Below are 22,537 nucleotides of genomic sequence, written 5' to 3'. Positions count from 1 at the left end.
TGACCTCGGGTCTATAAGGTTCTATCTGTGCAAAGCATAGTCCTGAGATATTGAGAATCCAAGTTCTCACATCCCAGAACTCAGAACTGTTTTGTAGTGAATATTTTTTTCATAACCCATTAAGGTACTCACTTTAATGGTACCTAAAGTACAGAGTATCCAAATCCTGAGATTTGTAAATCCGTTTTTTTAGGGGGGTGCAATAGCAGATAGAACCTTATGGCTCTGAAATGTCAATCTGGGTTCAACCATAAGGTTCTGTCTGACACTTCTGAATTAGACATGTTCAGTTTTTAAGACGACTGTAGCTATTTGAATACATAAATGACAGAATAACACTATTTTATCAAGATAGAGTCAAAACATCATCAAATACATTAAGAAATGTATAATGATCATCCGATGAATTACCGTAATCACTGAACAACGATGTGACATCATTTCTGCCGGTGTTGTTTTTTGCTTGCATGTCATTATTGCTGGCTAGGTTAGCCTAGACCATATGTAAGAGGGAGATGGCAAAGACATGTGTTCTGATTGGTCCGTCTGTATTTGTTCAGGATTGTAATTGGATTGCAGATAGAACTTTTATTATTATTTTTTTTACTTAAAATGTAGTTTAGAAAAAAATCTAACTTCACAGACATATGAATATCTATTATATGTGACTATCTCTTTCGACACAAATATCAGATAGAACCTTATAGTCCCAACATCTCAAACAGGCCATTGCATCCCCATTAGGGACCGTAGTCAATGTCGTACGTCTAAATGCATCTTACTTATCATCATTTATAACACAAACATTGGATGAAATTATTCTCAAATGTGGTCTGAATGGCTGCCATTATAATGAATTAATTGACTGCAGAATGCAATTTCATATTCACAGCCCTTATTACAGCTGAATTGTTTGATAATGTCAAGTGAGTCGTTTTATTAAGCGTCACAGGAATGTAATCATGCATCACAAAACACATATTCTAGTGAATATAAGTGTTAACATCACTGCAGATGTATTGCAGCGATATAAAATGCAAATTACATCAGGAATGAAAGCACTGCGTAAATCTGAATTTGCTAACTACCTACAGAATACTACCCAACCATACACAGTATCTCTCCATCTGAAATTGGGATTAGCGGAATAATGAATAATGTATTATGCAAATATCTGGTGTATAACTCTAGAAGAGGAGAATGATTGAAGAATGTTGTTGCCTTGATTTACAGCTGCTGGTAAATTGATAATTTACAAGACCCTGATGACTCAAAGACTTCTACTGTGAAAACATCATTAAAAGGAACCATCAAAGTTGACTTCTGAATGCTGCCTTAGTTGTATATATTTTGCATTTTTACTACTCTCTGGCAGCTAATATAATACAGTATACTGTGTATAGATCGTCAGTAGTAGAACCAAAGTCCTGGTGAACTGGGAGGTTGTGGGATTTGAATTTGACTTTAAATGGGGTCACTGGTGGTAAGATTCAATGTCTTTTCATTTCTACACTGAGAGTAAAAAACATTATGCTCTTTCCATGACATAGACTGACCAGGTGAATCTAGGTGAACGAACTATATGATCCCTTATTGATGTCACTTGTTAAATCCACTTCAATCAGTGTAGATGAAGGGGAGGATACATGTTAAAGGAGGATTTTTAAGCCTTGAGACAATTGAGACATGGATTATGTATGTATGCCATACAGAGAGTGAACGGGCAAGACAAAAGATTTAAGTGCCTTTGAATGGGGTATGGTAGTAGGTGCCAGGCGCACTGGTTTGTGTCAAGAACTGCAACGCTGTTGGGTTTTTCAGGCTTAACAGTTTCCCATGTGTATCAAGAATGGTCTACCACCCAAAGGACATCCAGCCAACTTGACACAACTGTGGGTAGCATTGGAGTCAACATGGGCCTTGTAGAGGAGTCCATGCCCTGACAAATTAAGGCTGTTCTATGGGCAAAAATATTAGGAGGGTGTTCTTAATGTTTTGTACACTCAGTGTATATTATACAGTATGTTCAATAAAGTACAAGTGATAAAAATGAGTGGCCTCCTCAACTTCAATAGTCATGTCACACCTCTGTTGGAAGTCTTTATGCAGAATCAATTAAGGTTTTTGTAATAGGTTTAATGAAGGTGGTACATTTCATAGGGAGTGACAGTGATCGGGAAACAAGTTATGAATTATAGCTATAGTCCAAATGCAGAGGAAATGTGAAAACAGTGTTCAGAACAAAGCACATAAGCAAACCACTCAGCATTAATAATTTATCCATTTTATACGGCAATTTAGAACTCACTTGAAGTTGCTATGGTGACAGGGTATTTTGAGACAGCTAATGACCTATGCAAAAACCATTCACTGTAAACTTCACTCAAGCTAAATTAGATGGTAGTACTGCTGTCTAATTGGTTGAGAAGAACATAATCCCTGCTAAGCTTCAGTTTTTCAACAGAGGGCAAATTTAGATCGTTAATATCAATGTTAAACATCTGTGAGCTGTTTACTGTGAGGGAACATGAGCCAAGTAGCAACCCTGAGCCTTGTTTTGATTTCTAATGCTGACAGTATAAGAGTTGTCAAATTCATAAGGATTCAACAAGGAGTAAAGGAAAAATGTACATGGATCGGAATACATGGAACACTATTCTTTACAGCAAATCCCCTCTCTGTCGCTTTATTTCAGATCCCACATTTGAAAAGCTTTGAGGAGTAGCTTTGAGGAAAATTATATTTGTCCAATAACTCTGGAGCCAATGCAGCTGTAGGGCTCGACGAATGAGTCATGTGTTAACCATTTATGTCCAACTTCACCCATGCAAATGCTTGACATGTGTTACTTTATACAGTTTAAACAGAGCCCTGTGACTAGGCAGAAGATCAAGGCCAGTGCAATCAAACCATTAATGCCACCTGCTCACCCTTGACCCTGCTGTTTAAAGAAAGGTAATATAGAAGCAGCCTATTATCTTTACGATGTTCATTTCGGGACATCTATCATGAACCTAGTTCATATAGAGCTAGACAAACGAATAGATGGTTCACTGTAAGGATCATCATTATGACAGGGTCATGTGGTCCTTTGTAGCTCAGTTGGTAGAGCATGGCATTTGTAACACCAGGGTAGTGGGGTTCAATTCCCAGGACCACCCATACATCAAATGTATGCACGCATGACTGTAATTCGCTTTGGATAAAAGTGTCTGCTAAATGGCATTTATTATTATGTGTTGATATACTTTTCAAACGTGTGCTCTAATCTAGATGTCCTTCCCTGAGAAACAGATGTTGTTCATAAATATGTCCTCAGAGAGCTTATTGCTGGCACAACTAATTCACATCAAACCAACTGGCAAATGTGTTGTGGAGTGCTTTGCTGACTATTACATGACAATCAATAGAATTTAAATGAAATACCTCCCATTTACCAACCACTCAACATCTACATGTTTCAAGCAGACAGACCGTCATAGTCCCTGTGCCCAAGAACACCAAGGAACACCAAGGTAAACTGCCTAAATGACTATCGCCCTGTAGCACTCACATCTGTAGCCATGAAATGCTTTGAAAGGCTGGTCATGGCTCACATCAACAACATCCTCTCAGACACTCGACACTGCCCTTTCTCACCTGGACAAGAGGAAGACCTATGTGAGAATACTGTTCATTGACTACAGCTCAGTGGTCAACACCATAGAACCCTCCAAGCTCATCACTAAGCTAAGGTCCCTGGGACTGAACACCTCCCTCTGCAACTGGATACTGGACTTCCTGACGGGCCGCCCCCAGGTGGTGAGGGTAGGCAATAACACATCCACCAGTGTGGTGCCAGGACAACAACCTCTCCCTCAACGTCAGCAAGACCAAGGAGCTGATCGTGGACTACAGGAAACGGAAGGCCGAGTACGGCCCATTCACATCGAGGGGGCGGTAGTAGAATGCGTCAAGAGCATCAAGTTCCTCGGTGTCCACATCAAGAAGGATCTATCATGATCCACACACACCAACACAGTCGTGAAGAAGGCACCACCATGCCTCTTCCCCCTCAGGAGGCTAAAAAGATTTGGCATGATGCTTGAAAAGTTCTACAGCTGCACCATTGAGAGCATCTTGACTGGCTGCATCACCACTTGGTATGGCAACTGTTTGGCATCCGACCGCAAGGCGCTACAGGGGGTAGTGCGTACAGCCCAGTACATCACTGGGGCCGAGCTCCCTGCCATCTAGGACCTCTATACCAGGACATGTCAGAGGATTGCCCTAAAAATGATCAACGACTCCAGCACCCAAGTCATAGACTTTTCGCTCTTCTACAGCACGGCAAGCAGTATTGATGCACCAAGTGTGGAACCAACAGAACCCTGAACAACTTCTACCCTCAAGTCATAAGACTGCTAAATAGTCTGTTAAATAGTTAACAAAATAGCTACCCAGACTTTCTGCATTGACCCTTTTTGCACAAACTTTTTGACTCATCACATACGCAGCTGCTACTGTTTTTGATCTATCCTGTTGCCTAGTCACTTTATTCCTAGTTATATGTACAGTACCAGTCAAAAGTTTGGAAACACCTGCTCATTCAAAGGGTTTTCTTTATTTTTAATATTTTCGACATTGTAGAATAATAGTGAAGACATCAAAACTATGAAAAAACACCTTTGCCTTGATGACGCATTAAGAAGGATAGAAATCCCACAAATTAACTTTTAACAAGGCACACCTGTTAATTTAAATGCATTCCAGATGACTACCTCATGAAGCTGGTTGAGAGAATGCCGAGAGTGTGCAAAGTTGTCATCAAGGCAAAGGGTGGCTACTTTGAAGAATCTCAAATATAAAATATATTTTGATTTGTTTAATATTTTTTTGGTTCCTATATGATTCCATGTGTGCTATTTCATAGTTTGCTGTCTTCACTATTATTCTACAATGTATAAAATAGTAAAAATCAAGAAAACCCCTGGAATGAGTATGTCCAAACTTTTGACTGGTACTGTACATATCTACCTCAATTACCTCGTACCTCTGTACATCAGAACAGTACTGGTACCCCGTGTATATAGTCAAGTTATCGTTACTCATTGTGTATTTATTATTACTTTTAATATTACGTTTTATACTTTTAAATTATTTCTCGTAAGTAAGTAAGCCCGTAAGTAAGCATAAAATGTTACCTGATTTGACCTTGCAGACCCCTTTCCTAAAAGTCAAGGAAATCAATGTCAGCTGTTGGATCACAGAACAGAATTGTATGCCTACAGAGTGGTGCAGCGGTCTAAGGCACTGCATCGCAGTGCTTGAGGCGTCACTACAGACCTGGGTTTGATCCCAGTCTGTGTCGCAGCCGACCGGGAGACCCATAAGGCGGCGCACAATTGGCCCAATGTCGTCCGGTTTAGGTGAGGGTTTGGCCAGCCGGGATGTCCTTGTCCCATCGCGCTCTAGCGACTCCTGTGGTGGGCCGGGCGCATGCACGCTAACTTCAGTCGCCAGTTGTATGGTGTTTCCTCCGACACACTGGTGCGGCTGGCTTCCGGGTTAAGAGAGCGGTGTGTCAAGAAGCAGTGCGGCTTGGCAAGGCCGTGTTTTGAAGGACTCATGGCTCTCGACCTTCGCCTCTCCTGAGTCCGTAGAGGAGTTGCAGCAATGGGACAAGACTACTACTAATTGGAGAGAAAAAGAGGTAAAAGAGTACAAAGAATAAAATAAAAAATGAAGAGAATTGTATGTATTTTTTCTATTAATAATTATGCAGTTACATTCTCCAATCATAATCGGATATGCTATTGAGAATTTGTCATCAGAACTCTCCCTGTAAAACACCAAAATATAATAATTGAACAGTTACACAGTTATAACATCAATACAAAAAAATCTGTGCAGATTGAAAGATTCTACTGTAATTCAAACCTCAACAAATATATTTTTCTGAACTACCCTGGCCAATTCCCCAGAGTTCTAAAATCACACAGTATCCCACAAGACCTCCATAAGGTGGAATCTCCTAGTATTTTTTCCTTGAGGCAAAAGCCCTTGCACACAAAGCAAGTTAGGTGGATGCCCTTTGCTCCTTTACACAAGATCATTCCGTTTTTTTTCCCCTGACACAGTAAATGACAATCTTCATTAGTGTCATTATTATTACTAAATGAAGCACAGAGGAAGCCTTGTTATTGCAGGCGGGAATGTGGCAGCTGGGAAACCTATCTCTGTTTACATATCAGTGGTTTTGTTTCTTTGCTCCGCTCACGATCTCTCCCAAGGAATTATCTGGTCCATTCCAATGGAAAGTACATACCAATGCTAAGTAGCTACCAGACAGGGAATGGGATGTCACTTTAGACTAAAGCTAGATGGGGATTTTGTTCACTAAACTGTAACATACAGTACATTTCACAATCCCCCCAAAATCCTGCTGAGGTCCTCTGTGCAAAACAAATTGGAGCTTTAATATTTATTTTCATTTACAAAGCATTTTACATTTATTCTCAACCCTGTTGTGAATATTAGCAGACACATGTGCCCATCCTCGTGGTGCTGCAATTCTCATTGTAATGTCATATTATGGAAGTTCAAGCAGACAGACAATTTGGAACAAAGACAGGAAAAGTCTGTCCCGTTTCCAAGGTCACTACCCTTCCTACTGTTTCCTCTTTCACTGGCAGGGAATTGATTTGAATTAGAATCAGCTCTGCAGCCAGATAGGCAAAGAGAACATTGCATCCTGTGTGTCTTACCATCCCTCGCTGAATTGAAAGTGGTGAATAATTTCCTTGGGAGCTCTACCGATATTGAATTTGTGTTTGAATATATAAAATAGTAATCACAGTCAGAAATATCCATTTGTATATATTATTCAAATTTGGCTTGAAATATTAAAGGTTCAGATAGAGGCATATTTTGTGATTGGAGGAAAATCCATCTAACCAAGGGTATATTTGTTGTGTTATAAGTGGTTTAAATATGTAGGCCGTATACAGAATGTTCATGCATAAAAAAATCTAATTAATGCAAAGGACCAAAGGGACTTCATCACTTTAAAATAATGATTGCAAGCCGTTGATTTGAATCAAAAGTCTGCTTATATTTATGGATGTCTCAGTCTTACATGTTGTATTTTGATGAATGATTGTATTTCAGGCCCTCAAGGCTGGAAAAACATGAATATTCTTGCACATCGTGGGCTGGGCCGGCTGCAGGCGTAAGCGACATAAGCAGTCGCTTAGGGCCCTATTTTCACATAGTATGCCCAGATAGCAAATACACACTGATGGTCACAACAAGATTCAGTTGTTTAAGTCTTTCATTTCATAATTTGACAGTAAATAGGCCAGTTCTTTTCTTCATTTATAAAGGCGTTGACTGGAACAGGCAAGCTTAATCACACACACTAAAAAGGCATACTGTGCAAACATCTTCATTAGATTATTTTAATAAGTCTGTAATACCAACATGTTTTAAGCAGACTACCATAGTGCCTGTGCCCAAGAACACTAACATAACCTGCCTAAACGACGACTGACCCGTAGCACTCAAGTCTGTAGACATGAAGTGCTTCGAAAGGCTGGTCATGGCTCACACCATTATCCCAGAAACCCTAGACCCACTCCAATTTGCATACCGCCCCAACAGATCCACAGATGATGCAATCTCTATTGCACTCCACACTGCCCTTTCCCACCTGGACAAAAGGAACACCTATGTGAGAATGCTATTCATTGACTACAGCTCAGCGTTCAACACCATAGTGCCCTCAAAGCTCATCAATAAGCTAAGGACCCTGGGACTAAACACCTCCCTCTGCAACTGGATCCTGGACTTCCTGACGGGCCGCCCCCAGGTGGTAAGGATAGGTAACAACACATCCGCCACGCTGATCCTCAACACAGGGGCCCCTCAGGGGTGCGTGCTCAGTCCCCTCCTGTACTCCCTGTTCACTCATGACTGCATGAACAGGCACAACTCCAACACCATCATTAAGTTTGCCGATGACACAACAGTGGTAGGCCTGATCACCGACAACGATGAGACAACCTATAGGGAAGAGGTCAGAGACCTGGCCGTGTGGGGCCAGGACCACAACCTCTCCCTCAACGTGATCAAGACAATGGAGATGATTGTGGACTACAGGAAAAAGAGGACCCAGCACGCCCCCATTCTCATCGACGGGGCTGCAGTGGAGCAGGTTGAGAGCTTCAAGTTCCTTGGTGTCCACATCACCAACAAACTAACATGGTCCAAGCACACCAAGACAGTTGTGAAGAGGGCACGACTAAATCTATTCCCCCTCAAGAGACTGAAAAGAATTGGCATGGGTCCTCAGATCTTCAAAAGGTTCTACAGCTGCACCATCGAGAGCATCCTGACCGGTTCCTGGTATGGCAACTGCTCGGCCTCCGACCGCAAGGCACTACAGAGGGTAGTGCGAACGGCCCAGTACATCACTGGGGCCAAGCTTCCTGCTATTCAGGACCTCTATACCAGATGGTGTCAGAAGAAGGCCCTAAAAATTGTCAAAGGCTCCAGCCAGCCTAGTCATAGACTGTTCTCTCTGCTACTGCATGGCAAGCGGTACCACAGCGCCAAGTCTAGGTCCAAGAGGCTTCTAAACAACTTCTACCCCCAAGCAATAAGACTCCTAAACACCTAATCAAATGGCTACTCAGACTATACCTCAACTAACCAGTGTTAGTTGACTATACCTCAACTAACCCCGTACATTGACTCTGTACCAGTACCCTCTGTATATTGTCTCGCTATTGTTATTTTACTGCTGCTCTTTAATTACTTGTTACTTTTAGTTCTTATTCTTATCCATATATTTTTTAACTGCGTTGTTGGTTAGGGGCTCGTAAGTAAGCATTTCACTGTAAAGTCTATACCTGTTGTATTCAGCACATGTGACTAATATATTTTGATTTGATTTGATTCGATTTTTATTAAAGCACAATTACGTGTATATATGGTCATATCCAAATACTTCTAACGTTCACTGCTAGAATCAATTACTTGTGGGTTGAATTGTCTGTGCAGTATATAGCATGTGTCTGCCTCAGTCTCCCAAGGGTCCTGAAATATTCAGGCCTCAAATTATTGCAATATGTCTCACAGAACAGCATGTCCTTTAATGTAGTCCTATGCTTTTTCCTTTATATAACATTCTAAGTCACAGGAAATGAGCATATCTCTATTCATAGTTGAATGTATCAGTGACTAAGATATGGAATATAGGCCTAATCATTTCTTAAGAACGCCATACTGCAGATGTAATCAGATAAATACTACATTTGGTTATTATGTTAGGTCTTTCTCAATGTCCTCTCTTCCCTCTGACCATAAATATATTTCAAAATACACAGACATGGTCACCTTGAGGGGGCCTAGGCTATCTCACTGGAGCAGATACCATGGCCGTCGTTAATTAAACTCGTAGATGCCAAATGTTAATTAACGTTCAGTAGCGTGTCTGTAAAGTGGTAAACAAGTCAATATAGATGTTTTTTTATTATATATTTTTTTATTGCATGTTAATTTTCAAAATCATCTGATAAGCCATTCCAGTGAATATCTTCTGTGTTATCGAATTTTTCCTTTGAGCCTGTGTATAGCCTAATTGAAATACATCTATCATAATCAAATAATTTATTGCCTAATATAAAAATATATATAACACTAGGCATTTTACATTTTAAGCCCTGCAATGCTGCCCTCTTCAGTACAAAGTTGCACATTTAAATCCCTGACACTTTATGTCAATAAAATTCGATAAAATAAATAAATAGCCTTTTGGTTGTGTACACAACATGTAGCCTAATTGTGTTTTGCTGCATTGGATATCACCAATGTCATGCAATCCATCAAACAAAAACGAGACCCCATTTGGGGAGGAGCGTAAACTTTGGTGGCTGTGTGATTACCGTGCAGGATATTCTGCTGGCAGTACGATCGTGGAATTATTTTTCTCAAAATAAGAGTCCCACTGCAAAGACATGGTACATTTAGGAAATATCGATATTTTTTTGCACTATAGTTTTTCAGAGCACTGCAACTGTCTTTAAAAAAATGAATGGATAATTTGACCCATTTCTTTTTATATATTGTATCAGCATTTATTTTGTAAGTTGAAAGCTATTCTGTAGGCTATATTTAAAGAAATACACTTCTAATAAAATACAAATATATGTTATTGGAATTACTCAATAGAGTCTGCAAAACTTAAATGAGTCTCTGGTGACTCCTTACTTCCACCCACACCTTTCAATGCTTATTGGCTTGTAGAGAGAACTTTTCTACAGGTCTCAACTAAAGTGAGGTGAGACATAATCAGTAGGGTCTCTACGAACCAAATATGGTTCGTTTTTTAAGGGGGCTGTGTTGCACATATGCAGCAGCACTTTGTTCTCCAACCCCTCCATACAGCCCCCAATGCAATACACTGTAATACACTGAGTATACCAAACATTAGGAATTTGTAGAAAATAGTAAAAATTCCTGTCTCACTTATGGTGGGGTGGGAAATACTCAGAAGGGTCTCTACTAACCAAATATTGTTAATTTTGGAGGAGGACTGTATAGTACATATCAAAGGCTAACGACTATCAAATCTCTATAAAATCTACAAACATTGAGGACACAGCAGGGGTTTTTATGAATAATGTAATGACGGCTTTCACAGAATCTCTGTAATCAGTGAGCAAGTACAGTCCTGTGAGTCAGATTAAGATATTTATGTCATGCATCCGGAAAGTATTCAGACCCGTTGACTTTTTCCACATTTTATTACGTTACAGCCTCATTCTAAAATTGACTAAATAAAAAAAGATCCTCATCAATCTACACACAATACCCCATGATGACCAAGCAAAAACAGGTTTTTAGAAATGTTTGCAAATGTATACAAAATGCAAAACAGAAATACCTTATTTTACATACAGTACCAGTCAAAAGTTTGGACACACCTACTCATTCAAGGGTTTTTCTTTATTTTACTATTTTCTACATTGTAGAATAGTAGTGAAGATGTTAAAACTGTGAAATAACACATGGAATCATGTAGTAACCAAGAAAGTGTTAAACAAATCAAAATATATTTACAATTTTTGATTCTTCAAAGTAGCCACCTTTTGCCTTGATGACAGGTTTGCAAACTCTTGGTATTCTCTCAACCAGCTTCATGAGGTAGTCACCTGGAATGCATTTCAATTAACAGGTATGCCTTGTTAAAAGTTAATTTGTGGAATTCCTTAATGAGTTTGAGCCAATCAGTTGTGTTGTGACAAGTTAGGGGTGGTATACAGAAGATAGCCCTATTTGGTAAAGACGAAGTCCATATTATGTCAAGAACTGCTCAAATAAGCAAAGAAAAACGCAAGTCCATCATTACTTTAAGACATGAAGGTCAGTCAATATGGAACATTTCAAGGAAAGTTTCTTCAAGTGCAGTCGCAAAAACCATCAAGCTCTATGATGAAACTGGCTCTAATGAGGACCGCCACAGGAAAAGAAGACCCAGAGTTACCTGTGCTGCAGAAGATAAGTTCATTAGAGTTACCAGCCTCAGAAATTGCAGCCCAATAAATGCTTCACAGAGTTCAAGTAACAACAGACACATCTCAACATCAACTGTTCAGATTAGACTGCGTAAATCAGGCCTTCATGGTCAAATTGCTGCAAAGAAACCACTACTAAAGGACAGCAACAAGAAGAAGAGACTTGCTTGGGCCAAGAAAAATGAGCAATGGACATTAGACCGGTGGTAATCTGTCTTTGGTTAGATTTTTTGTTACCAACCACTGTGTCTTTGTGAGACGCAGAGTAGGTGAATGGATGATCTCTGCATGTGTGGTTCCCACCGTAAAGCATGGAGGAGGAGGTATGATGGTGTGGGGATGCTTTGCTGGTGACACTGTCAGTGATTTATTTAGAATTCAAGGCACACTTAACCAGCAAGGCTACCACAGCATTCTGCAGCGATACGCCATCCCATCTGGTTTGCACTTAGTGGGACTACTGCCAATTTGATTCAAAATACGACATTTCTGAATTTTAACAACGAAAATCTGAAATCAACCTTTTTTCTCAATTATTGTGTCAAAATTGGACATGTAATAAACAACAACAAAATCTATTACAATTTTGGATTTTTGTTTTATGTTTTGTTCATACATGGAAGTACACAGCCCCTCATCAAATATTCACGAGGCTTGAGGGGTGTGTTTACTGCTTAGTTTTGCAGCACAAAGAATAGATTCGATTGTGGGAGTGTCATAGGAAGATACAAAATACTCATGTTATCTAAGATACAGGAGTTTTGAAGCAAGTTCTTAAAATATGAGCGAATTCACTGCCCATTTAACAAAATTCAAGCAGAAACTCACCCCCAACCTGAATTAGCATTTCTTTGTACTTTGCTAGTAGAAACTAAAGACAGGAAAACACACCCAGATACTAATCTAATCAACTAAATTTAAATGATAGGTGCGTACCCCTGTGTCGCTCCTCTTTGAACTATCCACCGTCCAACTAACAAAATAACACAGTTTCCCTGTAACAATACATCCATAACACTTACCATACAATAAAACATATCACAATGCTTCCATCTGGCCACTCTACCATAAAGGCCTGATTGGTGAAATGCTGCAGAAATGGTTGTCCTTCTGGAAGGTTCTCCCATCACAGGGGAACTGTGGAGCTCTGTCAGAGTGACCATCGGGTTCTTGGTCACCTCCCTGACCAAGGCCCTTCTCCCCCGGTTGCTCAGTTTGGCTGGGTGGCCAGCTCTAGGAAGAGTCTTGGTGTTTCTAAACTTTTTCAATTTAAGAATTATGGAGGCCACTATGTTCTTGGAGACCTTGAATGCTGCATAAAGTTTTTGGTACACTTCTTCAGATCTGTGCCTCGACACAATCCTGTCTCGGAGCTCTAAGGACAGTGCCTTCGACCTCATGGTGTCACACCCTTATCTGTTTCACCCGTCTTTGTGCTTGTCTCCACCCATGCTCCAGGTGTCGCCCATCTTCCCCATTATCCCTGGTGCATTTATACCTGTGTTCTCTGTTTGTCTATTGCCAGTTTCTCTTGTCTCGTCAAGCCGACCCGCTTTTTTCCCGTACTCCTGTTTCTTGTTAGTTTCTGTTCTCTAGTTCTCACGGTTTTTGACCATTCTGCCTGCCCTGACCCTGAGCCTGCCTGCTGTTCTGTACCTCTTGACACTGCCCTGGATTACTGACCGCTGACTGCCCTGACCGTGAGCCTGCCTGCCGTTCTGTACCTCTTCACTCTGCCCTGGATTACTAACCTTTACCTGCCATTGATCTGTTGTTTGCCTGCCCCCGTTTCATAATTAACATTTGTTATTTCGAACTGTCTGCATCTGGGTCTTATCCTGAGGTCTGAGAGTACGAACTGGCCATGACTGACCCAGCAGACTCAGACCAGCTCCGCAACGCCGTCTCCTCCCAAGGAGTCAACATTGAAAGGCACGAGGAGTTGCTTTGTGGTCTTATAGAAGGTTTCCAAACCTTGGCTGAACGCCATGATTGTGCGTTGAACACATTGCTGGAGCAATTCCGTGGGTTGTCTGTTAGGCAGCCTACCACGACGGTAACCTCCCAGACCCTCAGTAACCCGGCTGTCATCAGCGCGTCTCTCCCGGCCACCCTGGCTTCCCGAGTACCCGGCTTACCTCCTCCGGAACACTTCGCTGGAAAGTCGGGAACCTGTCGGGCGTTTCTCGCTCAGTGTTCCCTCATCTTCGAGCTGCAGCCCTCCTCCTTCCCCTCGGACTGCTCGAAGATACCGTACCTCATCACACTGATTTCGGGAGTTACTTCAGCTTCGGCAAGACTCTCGCAGTGTGCGATGGATTTCCACACATTGGTGGCTGAGCCTGGAACCCGGAATCGCTGTTCGACACGCTCCTGCACGGATTGCACGGATTGTCGGAGGAAGTTAAGGACGAGCTAGCAGCCCGGGAACTACCAACGGATCTCGACTCGCTCATCGCCTTGACCATCCGGATCGATGGGCGACTATGGGAACGTAGGAAGGAGAGGAGGTCTGGACTCTGCCCTGGATTACTGACCTCTGCCTGCCCTTAACTTGTCGTTTGCCTGCCCCCCGTATCATAATAAACATTTGTTATTTCGAACTGTCTGCATCTGGGTCTTATCCTGAGGTCTAATGCATGGCTTGGTTTTTGCTCTGACATGCACTGTCAACTGTGGGACCTTATATAGACAGGTGTGTGCCTTTCCAAATCATGTCCAATCAATTGAATTTATCACAGGTGGATTCAGCAAAGGGTCTGAATACTTATGTAAAAAAGGTATTTCTGTGTTTTTACTTTAATAAATTTGCTGAACTTTCTAAAAACCTGTTTTCACTTTGTCATTATGGGGTATTGTGTGTAGATTGATGAGGATTTTTTTGAAAACCATTTTAGACTAAGGCTGTAACGTAATAAAATGTGGAAAAAGTCAATGGGTCTGAATACTTTCCGAATGCACTGTACGTTGCGTTTCATATGGTATGTATTCATTTGCGGATGTCCATCAACCATTCCTTATGATATATTAAGAATTGTAATTTGTACGAATTTTTACGAATTCTCAAAATGTACAAAATATTACGAATTTGCTAAACTTACGATATGTTTATCTAAACATAGTATTTGTTATGAATTTTAGTTAGGTGGCAAACATTAGCTAGCTTGCTAACGTTAGCTAGACTAGCGGTTAGGGTTAAATTTAGCAGTTAGGCTAAAGGGTTTAAGGTTAGGGTTCACTAAAAGGGTTAGCTAACATGCTAAGTAGTTGCAAAGTAGCTAAAAAGTAGTGACTAGTTGAAAAGTTGCTAAAATGCGAAAGTAATTAGATTCGAACTCACAACCTTTGTGTTGATAGACATTTGCATTATACTCCACCCATTCACCTCTACTGCCCACCCTACATTAGTTTTTGCCTTAAGTAACTATCTGTCTTAATGTCTTAAGTAACCATCCCAAACGTAAAATATTATCATACTAATTTGATTATCTCGGATTTACGGTTACTATGAGACCAGGCTGTCCCAGCAGCTAATGTTAGGCTGTTTTTAGCTTGCTAAATAAATAGCTGCATAAATAAATAGTTTGACTGTATTGACATTCGCAGCCTTAGTTAGCTAACGTTACATTCGGCAGTTTTGGTCCATAGTATTGAGTGAAACTGAAAGTGCATACTGAATGGCTGGAGGAAGCAAACAATGTACCAGGCCAGCTGCGATTTACAACCTGATAGCAATGTTTGTTAGACTACCAAGAAATGTATCGGTGAATTATATCAATCATGCATTGAACTGCATCCATCTATTCTGCCAACAATGCCTTACTCTACGTCATGGACTAAAATATAACCTATTTTTAGAACCTCTCGCAAAGTTTGTTTTGTAGCATAAACTGGGATTTTTATATATTTTTTACTGTTACTATGATTGTTTGTTTCATATCTGCTAAGTACACTGAAAAACAAATATAAACGCAACATGCAACAATTTGAATTACAGTTCATATAAGGATATCAACAAATTGAATACATTCATTAGACCCTAATCTATGGATTTCACATGACTGGAATAGATATGAATTTGTTGATCACAGATACCTTAAAAAATAGGTAGGGGAGTGGATCAGAAAACCAGTCAGTATCTGATGTGACCACCATTTGCCTCATCTCCTTCGCATAGAGTTGATCAGGGTGTTGAATGTGGCCTGTGGAATGTTGTCCCACTCTTCTTCAATGGCTGTGTGAAGTTGCTGGATATTGGCGGGAACTGGAACACACTGTCGTACATTATTTATTTTTTTTAAGTTTACTTTTTATTTATTTAACTAGGCAAGTCAGTTAAGAATCGGCCAATTGTGAACCACCCTATGGGACTCCCAATCACAGCCAGTTGTGATACAGCCTGGAATCAAACCAGGGTCTGTAGTGACACCTCTAGCACTGAGATGCAGTGCCTTAGACCACTGCACCACTCGACCCAGAGCATCCCAAACATGCTCAATGGGTGACATGTCTGGTGTGTATTCAGGTCATGGAAGAACTGGGAAGTGTTCAGCTTTCAGGAATTGTCTACAGATCCTTACAACATGGGGCCGTGCATTATCATGCTGAAACATGAGGTGATGGCGGCGGATGAATGGCAGGACAATGGGCATCAGGATCTCATGACGGTATCTCTGTGCATTCAAATTGCCATTATGCCTGCCCATACATAACACCACCGCCACCATGGGGCATTCTGTTCACAATGTTGACATCAGCAAACCGCGCCCCCACACGACGCCATCTGCCCGGTATAGTTGAAACCGTGATTCATCCATGAAAAGCACACTTCTTCAGCGTGCCAGTGGCAATTGAAGGTAAGAATTTGCCCACTGAAGTTGGTTACGATGCAAAACTGCAGTCAGGTTAAGACCCTGGTGAGGACAACGAGCACGCAGATGAGCTTCCCTGAGACGGTTTCTGTGCAGAAATTCTTCAGTTGTGCAAACCCATAGTTTCATCCGCTGTCCAGGTGGCTGGTCATAGATGATCACGCAGGTGAAGAAGCCGGATGTGGAGGTCCTGGGCTGGCGGGGTTACACGTGGTCTGCGGATGTGAGGCCGGTTGGAACGTACTGCCAAATTCTCTAAAACAACGTTGGAGGTGGCTTATGGTAGAGAAATTAACATTAAATTCTCTGGCAACAGCTCTGATGGAAATTCCTGCAGTCAGCATGTCAATTGAACGCTCCCTCAAAACTTGAGACATCTGTGACATTGTGTTGTGTTCCAAAACTGCACATTTTAGAGTGGCCTTTTATTGTCCCCAACACAAGGTGCACCTGTGTAATGATCATTCTGTTTAATCAGCTTCTTGATATGCCACACCTGTCAAGTCAATGGATTATCTTGGCAAAGGATAAATGCTCACTAATAGGGATGTAAATACATTTGTGCACAAAATTGGAGAGAAATAAGCTTTCTGTGCATATGGAAAATGTCTAGGATCTTTTATTTCAACTCATGAAACATGGGACCAACACTTGTATTTTTGTTCAGTGTAGTTAAAACGCTGTCACTTCCACTTTACGTATTGCATTTTGCACTTCAGAGGGGGCAGAGTGAAAAGCCAGCAGCAGACCGTGCAACACAATCCCTCTCAAAAACTACACATATTGGTTAGTAGAGACCCTCCTGAGTATTTTACACCCCACTTTAACTGAGACAGGTAGACAAGTTTTTCGCTCTACAGCCCAATATTCTCAACATGTATGTCAACATTGTATTTTTTCATTATTGGTCTATATTGAAAAACATTTATTTTTTATTTGTTTTCATAAATTACCTATAGCATTTTCTTGGCACAATTAAAGTGGCCATTCAGTATCATTTGAATGCGTTATCCACATTGTTTTGGAATTCAGGCTTTTATTTTGAAGTTTATATATTACCATATGAAAATGACGTCATTGTTTGTGCTGCTGCTGCTGGAGTACAAGTGGCTGTGTGTGGAAGTTTCTTGAATAACGGGACACTAGCTGTCGAATTTTTACTCTTAAGTATTATGTCGTTTGTGGTCAAATTTTCGTGTGCGGTAGTTACTAGGTTGCTTTTTATTCTTATCTCACTCATCGGAGTTTGGAGAGTGACATTGGTTAAAGATGACAATATCTACTGGTTTCTGACATTCCTCTTTCTACCTCTCGTTGTCGAAATGATAATAACTTTGAAAAGAAGAAAGGGAAAAGATTATAAATGGTAAGATGTTGTTCATTTATTTAGTCTTCTGAGTAGGAATTCGTACACTATTTTGCACATCATCATTCTGTGCGTAATTTGTCATGTGCAGGCTATCCACATATTTTAATCCTAAAGACATAACAGACAAATTAACAAGATAAAGTGCTAAATTAAGTTTTTCTGGAGAAGAATCCAAGGCATACATTTTTTTACTGTACAACTGACTACATCCCCCTCCCTAGTGAGTCCTTATCCAGCTGCTTATCCCATTGTGCTAAATAAAATGTCCTGGGACAAACTGGGATAGGGTGGTAGCCCTAGACTGAAGAATGACATGTCTGTCTGCCACATCTCCCTCTGAGAGAACACTTCCTGCGCTCCCAAAATAATATGTGATTGTTTTCTCAAACATTATGATAAAGTCATAAAGAGGATAAAGTGGTTAGGAATATTTTCATCCTGGCATGTGTTGGTTCTATTTGGTATTATTTGTTTTACCAATGTGTTTTTTTCTTTGCGCTTAACATTTTTTGTTGTAATTTTACATGCATTTATTTATTTTTCTTTCTTTTTTCCCACTGCTGTATCATTTGTGCTGGATTGCTATTCTGTGGGAATAAGATATAAAAATATATATATACACAGAAAATTGACCATGATTTGTGGATCACTTTGGATAGGTGCGTGAATCTCTAAAATGCATGTGAATGGAATAAAGAGTTAATAAATAAAGTTCCTTTTCTCCTCCAACCCGAGGTTCTCGCCAGCCATTATGTTGTTCCTTGTCAGTATCATTCCATCCATCTGGATTCTGGAACTACATCATCAGCATCACAACTCTAGTGACCTCCAGGTACAGAAAACAGAGAAGGAGAGAAATCCCACAACTCCATGTTCAATGTATGCATGACAGTTATCAAACATTTACTTACAACTTCACTTATCTAATTTCAGTGCAAGAAACTGGACTCATGGGAAAATGTGAGAAGCATGATTTCTCTGAACGAAACGGTGGGGAATTTAACGGTTCAAACCTATCTAAAGGTAAATACTGGAACTGGTTTTAATTGTTTGACTATTTTGCCTTTTACCCTTTTGTATATACGTTACATGACCCAATATATGTTGACTTGTTGAAAAGGTGGCATCCTGTGACGGTGCCACGTTGAAAGTCACAGAGCTCTTCAAGTAAGGCCATTCTACTGCCAATGTTTGTCTATGGAGATCGCATGGCGGTGTGCCCGATTTTATACACCTGTCAGCAACAGGTGTGGCTGAAATAGCCGAATCCACTAATTTGAATGGGTGTCCATATACTCTTGTATATATAGTATATATTCTGACCATTCACTCAATATTTCATCATAGCATGAGTCAAGTGACAAGAGTCTTATGATGTTGACTCTATAATTGGAAGCCCCGTGTTTGTCATGATTTCTACCGAAATGTTTTTTGCCATTGTGCATACCCAGAAATGCTTGTCTAGTGCAAATGTTTCCTTGGAATTAGGGCCAGGACCCTTGACCTTAAATGAGGGTGACATCTAAGTATACTTTTTGTTATTAACATATAAGGTTATTTCTATTGCAGTGACATGGCTCTTAGGGGTAATTAGCGGACTCTTCTTCCCTTCATATCCTGAGCCTTTCCAAAAGTACATTTTCTAGTGCTTATTATCTGTGGTTTGAACCTCTGTTCCTTCTCTTGACATTCAAGGGTCTTGACCAACTCTTGTCCACGGTTTGTCCCAACGACTGGATCCTGGCCCTCCATCAGGTCCTTCTAATCCTACTCATCATAGGGAAGTGGCTACTTCCACTGGGGGGTGGGGTCACACGGGAGGAGCTCTCCCAGCTCCTGCTCATCTTCGTTGGCACAGCAGCTGACATCTTGGAGTTCACCAGTGAAACACTGTCTGATGTAAAGTAGGTGTCCGACCTTTCGATTGACTTTACTGACTGAGGCTAAAAGCTTCTCAGAGGATTTCAGAGCCTTTAGCAGACTCTCCTAGATCCCAGTGTTCTCACATTAATCTGGTGACCTAACTGCCTTTAGTGGTGTGTGGAGTTTTTGATTCCATATAGACTTTTGTATGACAAGGAACGGCAATACCGCAGTGCTACTTAAATATTTACTAGTTACACACTTACTAAGTTACTACTAAGTGCGCATGCAACGTTTTACTTACTCGTTACTAAATAGTATCAATAATGTAACAACCAGCGGTGGAATTCACTCAAAATCACTCTGAGAATACATCAATGTAAAATACTAGAATTTACCTAAAAAACGAAAAGCGTTAACAACAGTGGACATGCATTGACTTGTTGAGCTGTATGTTCCGTATTCCTCCCAGGGAAAACAGTCCTCAGCTGGTGTACATCATCTTGGCGGTGTGGACCTGGAGCATGTTACAGTTTCCTCTCCATCTGGCCGGTGGGTCTCTACATTTCATAATATTATTCATATCAGCAGTGAACTTAACTATCCTTGACTTTTGGCCAACAGACACAGGCTATCGGGATCAGTCCGAATGTTGAGGTTCGTATTCTTTAGGGTGAATTACAGATTTGATGTATTTTATATGCTGATGCCAAGACTTTCATGGTGGGTTTGAGGGTTCATTTTGAGTGGTACAGCCATATCATAGACAACATGCTGCTGCTCCAGTTTCAACTGTTCTGCCTGCGGCTATGGAACCCTGACCTGTTCACCGGACGTGCTTGTTGCACCCTCGACAACTACTATGATTATTATTATTTGACCATGCTGGTCATTTATGAACATTTTAACATTTTAACATCTTGACTATGTTCTGTTATAATATCCACCCTGCACAGCCAGAAGAGGACTGGCCACCCCTCATAGCCTGGTTCCTCTCTAGGTTTCTTCCTAGGTTTTTGGCCTTTCTAGGGAGTTTTTCCTAGGGAGTTTTTCCTAGCCACCGTGCTTCTTTCACATGCTTTGCTTGCTGTTTGGGGTTTTAGGCTGGGTTTCTGTACAGCACTTTGAGAATATCAGCTGATGTACGAAGGGCTATATAAAAATAAATTTGATTTGATTGATTTGAACATTGTGGATCTCACGTCTTTGAAGGCAAACCTTTCCTTCTCTGTTGTAGACATAGACCTGCAGAGAGCCTCCCCCCATGGCCCCACCAGCTTTCTCAAGTTATCTGTTTGTAGCATGACTGTGGCCAGAAAATACTCAATTTGGGATCTGTTTAGACTTTGGCTAAACATTTGAAAGGAGGCAAACTAGCTCTATCGTAGCCATGTTGCTACATAAACAGCTGAGCAGATTTGTTTGCTATCTCCATTTTCACTTCCTACACAAACTGCAATGATCTCACCAATGATAAAAGCAAACTTTATTTAGTACAGTCGGAAACTCAGTTTTCACTTCTTCGGTTCGTCATTGCTTGGCTGATAGATTAGGCTATTGACAGGCAAACTGCCAATAACCCAGACCTCCTGAAATCCATTATAGCCGTGTGGCTAAACAATTCAGGGTTGAGGATCATAAAGAGTTCATTGCGGCCTCCCTTGTTCTCAGACCCACCCCTATCTACTGAATTATTCACAACCTGAAATGATTTGCTGGAAGCGGATACGTAACCATCCACTCAACAAACATAACATTATGAGGATGCACTTAGAATATGCAATTCTATATATTTACAATAATCCTGTTGAAGACTTCAACAAAATACTTCAGGCCTTCAGTCCTAGTTTACAACAATATGTGAAAATAGTTTTTGAAATTCAACTCGCGCGTGTGTGTGTGTGTGTGTGTGTGTGTCCTTAGTGGTGAACTCAACGCCAGGAAGCGAGGGTGAGGGCCAAGGCAATTCCCTCCTGACCAAGCACAGCACAGACATATGGAGCATCATTGAGAGCCTATTCATCCAGGATGGCCCTTTCCTTGTGGTCCGGCTCACCGTCATGACCTACTTTGATGTCTTCCACCAGATGTTGGTGTTCTTTGCCATTAAAAACTTCCTGGTGGTCATCCTGAACTTCTACCGGCTGGCCGTCATATGCCAGAACTACAGACCTGTAGTCAGGTCCAGAAGCAGCAGTAACATCCCTGATTGTAGTAGGGTAGAGGTGGAGAGGAAGTATGGGGAGGGGAGGTTGGAGAGAGACAATGTTCCTGCCTCTGCTTTAGAGGAAGTCAATACAGACTGTGAAAGTACTATTACGTAGTGCACTGTTTATACAATGCGCAAGTTCAATATTGGACAGGATTTGTGAGTTCAAAAGCTGGAATTAATTATGTGATTTGACATTTTCATGGGTAAAGGGCAGGAGAGACAGAAACCGTTTAAAAGTCACAAGCATATATTCAATTTCAGCTCAGCTGATTTTATACAGTATTTTAACTTTTTTGTAATGTTTTTACCTCTTTGACAAAAATGACATGGCTTAGAAGTTTACCCCCAAAGGTATGTGAAATAGAAAACAATTTTGAGTTAGCAAACAAAGAGTATGACTGTAAAGGTAGGCAGCCAAGTGTAACTATCCACAGCTGACAAAATCAACCCAATTTTGTTTTCCAAAGGGTTGCTTTTGACGATGGGAAAAGGTGTGATTATGCAGTGGATTTGGAAAGTATTCAGACCCTTTCCCTTTTTCCACATTTTCTTATGTTACAGACTTATTCTAAAATGTATTAAATAAAATGTTCCTCATCAATCTACACACAAAACCCCATAAGGACAACGCGAAAACAGGTTTTTAGGAAATACCTTATTTACA

General features: G+C 40.8%; 1 protein-coding gene across 1 annotated transcript; it reads left to right on the top strand.

The window, feature by feature from the left end:
- The first annotated feature begins 17,526 nt into the window (after positions 1-17,526).
- Positions 17,527-22,537, top strand: tmem26a (transmembrane protein 26a). Its single transcript, XM_014154906.2, has 6 exons — positions 17,527-17,795; positions 18,534-18,630; positions 18,732-18,821; positions 19,494-19,702; positions 20,134-20,213; positions 21,585-22,537. The coding sequence occupies exons 1-6, from the start codon at positions 17,602-17,604 to the stop codon at positions 21,983-21,985; spliced, it is 1,071 nt and encodes a 356-aa protein (XP_014010381.1). The 5' UTR covers positions 17,527-17,601; the 3' UTR covers positions 21,986-22,537.

Source organism: Salmo salar, chromosome ssa18 (genome assembly GCF_905237065.1).
Source record: "Salmo salar chromosome ssa18, Ssal_v3.1, whole genome shotgun sequence".
In the NCBI taxonomy this organism is placed as follows: domain Eukaryota; kingdom Metazoa; phylum Chordata; class Actinopteri; order Salmoniformes; family Salmonidae; genus Salmo; species Salmo salar.
This window is presented reverse-complemented; position numbering and strand designations above follow the sequence as displayed.